The following is an 11,739-nucleotide window of genomic DNA, read 5'->3' as shown; positions in this document are numbered from 1 at the left end:
AGCGCTACTACAGCTATAATGAAGCGAAGCGCTACTACAGCTATAATGAAACGAAGCGCTACTACAGCTATAATGAGACGAAGAGGCGAAGCGCTACTACAGCTATAATGAAACGAAGCGCTACTACAGCTATAATGAGACGAAGAGCTAAGCGCTACTACAGCTATAATGAAACGAAGCGCTACTACAGCTATAATGAGGCGAAGCGCTACTACAGCTATAATGAAACGAAGCGCTACTACAGCTATAATGAAACGAAGCGCTACTACAGCTATAATGAAGCGAAGCGCTACTACAGCTATAATGAAACGAAGCGCTACTACAGCTATAATGAAGCGAAGCGCTACTACAGCTATAATGAAACGAAACGCTACTACAGCTATAATGAGACGAAGAGCTACTACAGCTATAATGAGACGAAGAGCTACTACAGCTATAATGAAACGAAGCGCTACTACAGCTGTAATGAAGCGAAGCGCTACTACAGCTGTAATGAAACGAAGCGCTACTACAGCTATAATGAAGCGAAGCGCTACTACAGCTATAATGAAACGAAACGCTACTACAGCTATAATGAGACGAAGAGCTACTACAGCTATAATGAGACGAAGAGCTACTACAGCTATAATGAAACGAAGCGCTACTACAGCTGTAATGAAACGAAGCGCTACTACAGCTGTAATGAAACGAAGCGCTACTACAGCTATAATGAAGCGAAGCGCTACTACAGCTGTAATGAAACGAAGCGCTACTACAGCTGTAATGAAACGAAGCGCTACTACAGCTATAATGAAACGAAGCGCTACTACAGCTATAATGAAGCGAAGCGCTACTACAGCTATAATGAAACGAAGCGCTACTACAGCTGTAATGAAGCGAAGCGCTACTACAGCTGTAATGAAACGAAGCGCTACTACAGCTGTAATGAAACGAAGCGCTACTACAGCTGTAATGAAGCGAAGTAATGGTCGAGTTATTACAACATTTCCAATCCTCCGTTTTCTCCGTCTCTGAAATGCTAATGTTGATTCTTGTTTTATTACGAGCAATAGACGATGCTTTACTCTGTTAGAGAGAGACACCTGACCGTTTATCTATTGTTTATGGTTTATTTATGTTCAATAACACACCGATGGATATCGATTCAGATGTTCCAATTCGATTCGATTTCGATTCCAGATTCGACTCAATGAATCTAGATTTAATACAAATCCTATATTTGTAAAAAAAAGTGAACAAGTTTACAAGAGGTTAATTAATAAAAATAAATTATTTTTTATTTCAGGTACGCTTGTGTACATTAACACAGAACTAACTCTATATTTCAAATGCATGCGATGAGTCGACAGGATTTTGATGAAAAGCTGACGCTGAAAGTTGTCCGAGTCTGAACCGTCGCACGCCTTGATCAAACAGGACCAGGTTTAAGATTAAACACACATAATATCTCACAGCATTCGCTGTAACGTGAACAGTGGAGGAACACTAATACTGGCTTCTGGGTGATGGATAAATAAATATGGGAAATAATCATTTCGTGGCCTTAGAGATTCGATTTTGAATCAAACACATTTTTAAAAAAAAACACGATTAACCAAAAAATAACTTGCGCGCAAAAGCACGTTTGAATTTAGCAATTGATCATGTGATCAGCGGTGTGAAGGGTTGAATCTAGTGCTGGGCGGATCGAGGCTTCGAAACATTCCAACACCGTCTCCACTGTGACCCCTAGTGGTCAGAACAGTGTAACGAAGCTTCATTACGTTTCGAAACACTTCTGAATTTCAGTGTTTCACCGTTGGGTGATGATCTCTGTAAAGCGAGTCACTGAGAACCAATGAACAAGAGTCTGTGGGTTTCACCTGATCTCGGATCAGTTTTATACATTTGTAGATGCAGAAAAACACCTTTTACAAATCTATTGCAAATTTTTTATTGAAAGTAAAATCTTTCAAATGCAATTATCTGATCATCTAATAAGATTATCAAGTGTCTATATGTTCTTTTATCAATTGTCAGGGTTTGTTTTGTTTGTTCTATGAATGGCTCAGCTCAACAGGCCAATAAGAGCTATTATTCATTTTAATTATACTAAAACATCTACAAATGTATAAAACTGATCAGAGATCAGATGAAACCCACAGACTCTTGTTCATTGGTTCTCAGTGACTCGCTTTACAGAGATCATCGCCCCCGACGGTGAAACACTGAAATTCAGAAGTGTTTCGAAACGTAATGAACTCTCGTTTCCTGAAGTCACGTGACTCTGGCAGTTTGAGACACGCCCCGAACCACTGATTCAGAACAAAAGACTCAAAGGTTTGGAAGCTTCATGAAGCAGTGTTTAGAAATGGCCATCACTAGTTAAAACGGGAGATTCTTCCCGTTACTTGTGCCACACACACACACACACACACACACACACACACACACACAAACACAGCATGCACAACATGCGCAGTTCTCATTGCACCTCGAATTACCGTAAATGTACAAAGTGACCGTTACAATGTATAACAATGTGTCTTACAGGGAAAGATCAAAACGGAAGGACTGATGATGTTTTGACTCATTATTTAAATTTCAAAAAAAAAGTTACATATCCTACCTTTAAATAACAAGATTCTACAAACAGTTTTGTCATGTTTTACGATACTCTACTGTAAATCCTCATGAAAGATGGAGGGATGTGATGCATTTGTGCAGGGATCATCGTGCGCTCGTCGATCTGGCTCGGCCTTCCCGATCTCGTGGACAGAATCTCCGGTGGGAACGGCACTGACGTCTGGCCCGAGGTGTTCTGCGTCGGCAGTGCGGTAAGAGGAGCAGGACCGGTACCGTCTCATGTGGACCTTAAATACCACGGAGACTGGTTAAATATGCAGTTATTTGTGCTTGCATAAACATACAGTTGCAGAAAATGAAAGATTAATCATATTATAAGTAACCTCTCATATCATTTTTAACAATACGACAAATAAATAAATAAAATTAAAAAAAATCAACCCCAAAATAACAGTAACATATAAAAAAAAAAATTATATATATATATATATATATATATATATATATATATATATATATATATATATTTCTTCCTAATATAAATAAATAAAACAATCAAACAAGTGTAAAAAGGGTCAGAAAAATAAGCGTAAAACAAAAAAACATGTATAAATAAAAGAATAATAACTAAATAGTGAGTTTATACTTACAACAATAAATATCTGCCAGTGGGGTCAGAAAAATAATTGTAATTCTACAGGAAAACAAGATTAAAATAAAAAATATATATAAATATAAACAAGCAATAATAACTAAATAGTAAGTTTGTACTTAAAACAAGAAAAAAATATCTGCCAATGGTGTCAAAAGGGAAAACAAGATGAAAATAAATAAATACTAACAAAACTGAAAAGAATAATAACTAAATAGTTAACTTTATCATAGGCACATTAATAATCTAAACATTATGCATTTACTCTCACAAATAAGTCTTATAATTAATTAATAAAAACCACTAATTTTGCTAGTTTATTTAAAATCATATCCTTTGTACCTATTCAAACTGATATTTTTTTCTATCAAATATGCTTTAAATATGCATGAAAAAAAAAAAAAAAAATCCTTATCTTTGATTTTAAGAATATGTAGCAAATGATACTTGAATTTAATAATGTGAACGATCACGATGGATGTTGTTTGTTTTGATCTCCAGATGTGGATCCAGCTGTTCTTCAGCGCCTCCTTCTGGTGGACGTTCTGTTACGCGGTGGATGTTTTCTTAGTGGTCAAGAGATCGGCTGGCATCAGGTGTGTCCCATCATGCATCTTGTTTGTGTAAACGCTGGAGCAGATGTTAGTTTGCTGTCCTGACGCGCGTCTCTGTCGTAGCACCATCGTCCTGTATCACATGATCACGTGGGGTCTGACGCTCCTGCTGTGTGTCGAGGGCGTGGCGATGCTCTACTACCCCTCCATCTCCAGGTGACCAAAACACACACTTAAAGGTGCAGTGTGTACATTTTACACGCTTAAAGGAGTAGTTCACTTCAGAATTAAAATTTCCTGATAATTTACTCCTCGTCATCCAAGATGTTCGTGTGTTTCTTTCTTCAGTGGAAAAGAAATTAAGAAAACGTTCCAGGGTGTTTCTCCATATAGTGTCTTCAATGGGGTCCAACGGGTCGAAGGTCCAGATGTGAGTTTCAGTGCAGCTTCAAAGTCTCGCCACGATCCAGCCGAGGAATAAGAGTCTCATCTAGACAAACCAGCGGACATTTATAACAAAATAAACATTTATATACTTTTAACCACAAATGCTGGTCTTGCACTAGCTGTGATGCGACACACATTACGTAATCAGGTTGAAAGGTCAAGCGTGACGTAGGCGTAAGAACAGATCTAGTGTTTACAAAGCCGTGCAAAGACTAAGACAAACGCCATTTACAATCAATAAACATTTGAAACTCACATTTGGACCCCATTGAAGACACTATATGGAGAACAATCCTGGAACGTTTTCCTCAAAAACCTTAATTTATTTTCGACTGAAGAAAGAAACACATGAACATCTTGGATGACGGTGAAATTTGAATTCTGAAGTGAACTAATGCTTTAATAATAGCAACACTAAAGTCATGGATTCTGCATGAACTGATAACATGTATCATTGAATGCAATGAATTCCTGCAAATGCATGACTGTGATGTGAGCCGCTTCTGAACTGAGCGTGTGTTTGTCATGTGAGCTGTGAGAATGGCCTTCAGCACGCCGTCCCGCACTACGTCACCACATACGCCCCGATGCTCCTGGTGCTCGCCGTCAACCCAGTGCTGTTCGCTCGGACCGTCTCCGCCGGTGAGTGCCAATCTGCCCTCGAAAGGGATAGTTCACTTTAAAATGAAAATCAGCCTATGATTTAGTGATGTTACATATGACACTGAAGCTTCGATGCGCGTATCACATAAGCGACACAATTTCCCCATCCCTACCATGATTTACTCACCCTGAACTCATCCTAGGTGAATATGACATTCTTCTTTCAGACGAACACAGTCAGAGTTATATTAATAAATGTCCTGGCTCTTCCAAGCTTTATAATGGCAGTAGATCGCAACCAACAGATTGAAGCTCATAAAAGTACATCTATCATCATAAACAAACTCCACGTGGATCCTGTGGGTTAATAAAGGCCTTCTGAAGCAAAACTATGCATTTGTGTAAGAAAAATACTAATATTTAAAACTTTTATAAAGTAAAATAACTAGCTTCCGGCCAAACGGACATACGGATTCCACTTCAGTCTAAGCACAACTTATGCAAGTAATGTGAAACAGAGAATGAATGTGAAAACCAGGCTATTATAGGGAGAGTTAAACCAGGTAATGAGACACAGGTGGATGCAATCAGGGATGATGAGTCCAGGCAGAGAGTTATGGGAAATGTAGTTTCATTAGGGAGTGACAATAGTGCCCTCTGGTGGTGACGATGGGAACTCTCACTGGTAATCGTGACACCACTGAAGTCACTATACGGAGAAAAATCCTGGAATGTTTTCCTCAAAAAACCTTAATTTCTTTTCAACTGAAGAAAGAAAGACATGAACATCTCGGATGACGTGGAGGGAGAGTAAATTATCAGGACATTTTCATTCTGAAGTGAACTAATGCTTTAACTAAGATTAATTAATGCTGTAGAAGTATTGCTCATTGTTAGGTCATGTTATGTTAACAAATTAACCAATAAAGTGTTGCCAATTGTTTCAGTGTAGAAAGATCTTCAGTTCAGTTAATTCATGACTAGTGATGCACCGCCGATACCGATAACCGATAATTCTTTATATTTGAAAGCTGATATCCGATATATAGGCCGATAAATCTAAATCCACATTTTTATAGAATTTTTGAGGGCCTGATTATGAAAACAAAAGTCTCATCATTAAAAACCACGTCCCAAACACATAATTATGATGTTCTCATTATTATTTTATGTAGCCGATATGACAGATTGCGCTGCACATGTTGCAATGAACTGTATTTTCCTTTTTCAAAGTGATTTTAATCATATTTCAAGCAATTCAAAACCATCATGTTTAACAGTGCGCATCTGAAGAGTCTCAGCTGAAGGAAATAATACATTATTTATCGGCTTTAATATATCGGACAAATTTTCTTATCGGGCCGATACCGATAACATTAAAAATGAACATATATCAGCCGATACTGATATGGTGGATGACATATCGAGCATCATGTCTTTATTGAGAGAAACTCGTGTTTTCTTGCAGTGACGTCGCTGCTCAAGGGCCAGCAGGGAATCTACACCGAGAACGAGAGACGCCTCGGATCGGAGATCAAGACACGGTTCTTTAAGATCATGCTGGTGTTTGTCATCTGGTAAGAGTCTAAGAGGTTTATATCAAGCTCTCTGAACATCTTAATCACACACTGCAAAACATGATGATTCACTCATCCATAAACATTATTAGATCCATCGGAATGACGACAAGTTCCATAATTCCGCTTATCACTGTCATCATCATACGCCTTTGTTATTGTAAGAGGTTAGCGACCCCTAGCGGCAAAAAAATTACATATTGTAGCTTTAAATCAAGATATTTACTGGAGAAACAAAATGACTGAAGATATTAAGTTAAAAAATAAAAAAATAAAAAAGTTTTACAAAACTTTCATGGCCTCCACAATATTTTATGAATATTGTGAATATCTGAACATGCAATATATCCAAAGAAAGAGCACAGACACTCTGTTTTTAAATGAACAAACAAGGGTTAGGGTTAAAAACCCATTTTATTCAAGATTCATGCATTCTTTTATTTTCATAAACACTTGAATGTGTGTAAGTTTTATAAAAAGCAACATTTTGAACAAAAAGCTGAGAAACGGATGATCCAGAGATTCTGTAGTCTTTCAGAAGATGTGTAATAGCGCCCCCTACCGTATAACAGTAAAACACGGATCGAAGGAAAATTCTGTCAGTGGCAGGGAAAGGGTTAAGTCATTTACTGGGGAGAAAAAATAAGTCATCAAAATTAAATGAGTTTTTGCTGAATTTTTTGATTTTGCTTAATGTTTAGATATTTGTCCTGCAAAGCAAGACTGAGGAAGAACATTGTTTTTGCAGCTTATGCAGAGAATAATTATGAGTTTTACTTTAAAACCTTTATTTTAATCACTGTAATTTCCTATTATCACTGTAAAGCTGCTTTGAAACAATTCATATTGTTAAAAGCGCTGTATAAATTAAGGTGACTTGACTTTTACTGTTCCCTATGTACTTATTATAGTAATTACAATAACTAGGAACTAACCCTGAACCTAACCTCAACCCATGTAGTTACCTCACATTAACCAGCGCTTTCTTAGGCAAGAACATCTACTGTAAAATAAAGTGCAACTGAATTGCGTTGCTTCTTAAAAAAAATCCAGGATTTTTTTATAAATGTTTTTGTAACACTTTAGAATAAGGTCTTATTTCTTAATAAACTATCAATGTGTAATAAAGCATCTGTTGATCTTTTTAACATTAGTTAGTAAAAATCTAATAGTTCACAGTGCATTAACTATTACTGACAGATCCAACTTTTGATTTTAATAACGTATTAGTAAATGTTGAAATGCTATAGAACTATTGTTCAGTGTTAGTACACTAATGTTAAGAAATGAAGCTGCTAGTGTGTTGTCTGTGGTCTTCGTCAGCTGGCTGCCCAACATCATCAATGAGAGTTTGCTGTTTTATCTGGAGATGCAGGACGACATTAAAGCCAGCGATCTGAAGGACGTTCGCAACGCCGTGCTCATCACGTGGTTCATCATGGTGAGTACAGTATCAGATATCAATCACTTCTTGAACTGGAATGGTCTTAGGTATAAGGGACTAAACTAGCTCCTACTTCAGAGTTACCAGTGATGTAAGCGTGAGCTGATTGGCTGACACAAAAACAAGCAAACCGATTTTTGTAACGATCCTGGAAACAAAGCAGACGTGAAGCCAAACCCCCTCATGGAAAAAAGAGCAGAGTCATGTTTACACTCATCAGGATCAGCTAAAGAATGTGAAGTTCGTGAAGAGTTTTACACTCCGGTCTGTTATTGCAAAAACATCGACGTTACATTTTCAAGACCCTAAACATGTCGTGGAACGAAACAAACCGTGATTGGTTGCTTTACATGTCATGTGTTATGTTCCTGTTTATCACTGTGAAGCTGCTTTGTAGAAATAAAGCTGACTTGAGCTACAGAAATGTAGTAAATCGCATGTATTTCTAGAAACGACACATGTTGACCAAACGGCATTTCTAAAACATGGATAACACAAAAAATCCATTAAAAAAAAAACTACAAAAAAATTATGATTTTTTGAAAATAATTGAAACATTGTTGCACCGATATCCAAACATTCTCAATTCAAAAGTATTTGAAGTCTTCCGTGCGGAATTTAAGTCATTCATAATTTATGCAGATCTTTATTACAGTACAGCTGATACTTACACAAAATGCATTTAATTATCAATATCTGTCTATAATATGTTTTTGTAAAATGATATTTAATGCTTAGTTTTATGATCAAAGCTTTGTAATTTTAAAACATAACGCAAATAAATCTTCCTCAAAAGACTGATGATCATATGATATTTGCATAACACGTTTTCCATGCAACAGCCGTCGATCACCACGAAACATCATACAAGCGTCACGAGTCTCTGAGGTGTTGTGTGTGTCCTCAGGGGATCCTGAACCCGATGCAGGGCTTCTTGAACACGCTGGCGTTCCACGGCTGGACGGGCCTGGACCTGGACTTCAGTCGGCAGAGGCGCCGAGAGCTGGCGTGGGATTCGGGCTCCACGTCTGCGGCGTGCGGATACACACCGACGGTGGGGTCCACGCTGATCTACCAGAGCCACGTTCAGGAGATCAAGAAGAGCCTGAGCGCTAACGGACAACAGCCGTCAGACGCCGTTAGCGTGCTCTCCGAAGGTAACCGCACGCCGGAGCCAAAACATTAGCCAAGATCACACAAACAGAGCTGACGTGGAAGCCAGGAGGAACACTGTGCCATGAGTGAACAAGTTCTAGACGCCTTCAAGTCCACAAATCACAAACATTCAGAGTTGTCAAAAGTACCGACTTCAGTACCAAGTCAGAACTGAAACTTAAAAAATGTGAGGCTTTGAGCGGAATGGTAAATACCTCTGATTGGCCGTTGTGTTCAAGAGCTCATCGGACACGTCTGTGATTGGCTGAGTCAGAATCAGAGGTGTTTACGATTGCGCTCAAAGCCTCACATTTTTTTTAATTTCGAAGTCGGTACTTTTGACAACACTAATCCATGGATTTAATGTAGTAACACTAACTGTGACTATGGTATTGTGACAGAATTTTTTATTGTGATGACCAGAATTATCAATTATACATATATATATATATATATATATATATATATATATATATATATACACACACACACACACACACACAGCAGTGTCCAAAAGTTATGTCTGGAAGGGATATTTGTTTTTAATGATCCTACAAGTTTGATTAAACCATCAAAATATGAAAAAAAAAAAAAAAATTGTATATATATATACACACTCACCTAAAGGATTATTAGGAACACCATACTAATACTGTGTTTGACCCCCTTTCGCCTTCAGAACTGCCTTAATTCTACGTGGCATTGATTCAACAAGGTGCTGAAAGCATTCTTTAGAAATGTTGGCCCATATTGATAGGATAGCATCTTGCAGTTGATGGAGATTTGTGGGATGCACATCCAGGGCACGAAGCTCCCGTTCCACCACATCCCAAAGATGCTCTATTGGGTTGAGATCTGGTGACTGTGGGGGCCATTTTAGTACAGTGAACTCATTGTCATGTTCAAGAAACCAATTTTAAATGATTCGAGCTTTGTGACATGGTGCATTATCTTGCTGGAAGTAGCCATCAGAGGATGGGTACATGGTGGTCATAAAGGGATGGACATGGTCAGAAACAATGCTCAGGTAGGCCGTGGCATTTAAACGATGCCCAATTGGCACTAAGGGGCCTAAAGTGTGCCAAGAAAACATCCCCCACACCATTACACCACCACCACCAGCCTGCACAGTGGTAACAAGGCATGATGGATCCATGTTCTCATTCTGTTTACGCCAAATTCTGACTCTACCATCTGAATGTCTCAACAGAAATCGAGACTCATCAGACCAGGCAACATTTTTCCAGTCTTCAACTGTCCAATTTTGGTGAGCTCGTGCAAATTGTAGCCTCTTTTTCCTATTTGTAGTGGAGATGAGTGGTACCCGGTGGGGTCTTCTGCTGTTGTAGCCCATCCGCCTCAAGGTTGTGCGTGTTGTGGCTTCACAAATGCTTTGCTGCATACCTCGGTTGTAACGAGTGGTTATTTCAGTCAAAGTTGCTCTTCTATCAGCTTGAATCAGTCGGCCCATTCTCCTCTGACCTCTAGCATCAACAAGGCATTTTCGCCCACAGGACTGCCGCATACTGGATGTTTTTCCCTTTTCACACCATTCTTTGTAAACCCTAGAAATGGTTGTGCGTGAAAATCCCAGTAACTGAGCAGATTGTGAAATACTCAGACCGGCCCGTCTGGCACCAACAACCATGCCACGCTCAAAATTGCTTAAATCACCTTTCTTTCCCATTCTGACATTCAGTTTGGAGTTCAGGAGATTGACCAGGACCACACCCCTAAATGCATTGAAGCAACTGCCATGTGATTGGTTGATTAGATAATTGCATTAATGAGAAATTGAACAGGTGTTCCTAATAATCCTTTAGGTGAGTGTATATATTAAAAATGAGGGAAGAACAAAACACTAAACTTGTTTAAGGTATTTATCTGACAAAATTATTTGGCAAAAAAGTCAAACTACAGCTACAGGTTTTATTTTACTATGCAAAAAAATGCATAGAAAAACAAATATCTGACAGGAAAAAGCAAACAATCAGTTATTAATTTATTCATATTTGGTTGAATATCTTGCATGTGTTCATAATTTATTTGCCTGGACCAAAATTATGTTGCATAATTCATCATGTTTTATTGCGTTATCACTAATAAAACCATCGACTTAATAATATTTGAATCTCTAATATTTGAATGAAGGGTGAAGACGTCAGTTTTACTAGTCCGTACGTCACTTGTGGACACTGGTGTAAATGTAATTATAAAACTCCACCATCAGGGACGACATTAACGAGTCTTCTCCATCTCATCTCACAGATTCAGAGTCTAGTACAGTAGAAATCCACATCTCCAGTGAACGGCGAGACTTGGAGGACGTCAAGCCCAACGGAGCGTCACAGGAGATCTCCACATGCTGAACGCTTACATCCGCTTCGACTTCTGATCCAACAGAACCGAGTCTTCAAGCATCTCTACAATCAATTCAAGCCAATGATTCTGTGGACAATCACTGCTGGAGGTTTCTCTAAAACCACACATTATTCAATATGAATGAAACTTTGATTTGAATCGGAGTATCAATGTTTGCACACAGACTTATTTGTAATAAACAAACACACCATTTTAAGGATTTCACTGTAAAAATACAGTATTAATTTCCCAGCACACTTGTTGCTTATGTTTTACTCATTTTATATTTCATTAAATTATACTGTCATTAAAGATGAAGTGTGTAATGTTTTTTATTGTTATATTTGACTTCCTGAATAGTGAAACAACAAAATCATTGTT

At 38.1% G+C, this 11,739-nt stretch overlaps 1 protein-coding gene across 1 annotated transcript in view; it reads left to right on the top strand.

Annotated features, from left to right (window-relative positions):
- gpr143 (G protein-coupled receptor 143) overlaps window positions 1-11,670 on the top strand; it is a 17,467-nt gene extending 5,797 nt beyond the window's left edge. Inside the window, exons 2-9 of the mRNA XM_084121645.1 lie at window positions 2,707-2,816; window positions 3,719-3,813; window positions 3,895-3,987; window positions 4,751-4,860; window positions 6,290-6,398; window positions 7,722-7,839; window positions 8,750-8,999; window positions 11,266-11,670. Coding sequence (XP_083977771.1) covers window positions 2,707-2,816; window positions 3,719-3,813; window positions 3,895-3,987; window positions 4,751-4,860; window positions 6,290-6,398; window positions 7,722-7,839; window positions 8,750-8,999; window positions 11,266-11,366 — 986 coding nt within the window. The 3' untranslated portion in view covers window positions 11,367-11,670. The remainder of the gene's footprint in view (window positions 1-2,706; window positions 2,817-3,718; window positions 3,814-3,894; window positions 3,988-4,750; window positions 4,861-6,289; window positions 6,399-7,721; window positions 7,840-8,749; window positions 9,000-11,265) is intronic.
- The last annotated feature ends 69 nt before the right edge of the window (window positions 11,671-11,739 follow it).

Source organism: Abramis brama (assembly GCF_963993115.1).
Source record: "Abramis brama genome assembly, chromosome: 8".
NCBI lineage: Eukaryota > Metazoa > Chordata > Actinopteri > Cypriniformes > Leuciscidae > Abramis > Abramis brama.
The sequence above is the reverse complement of the archived record's forward strand: the minus strand, read 5'-3'. Positions and strand labels throughout refer to the sequence as shown.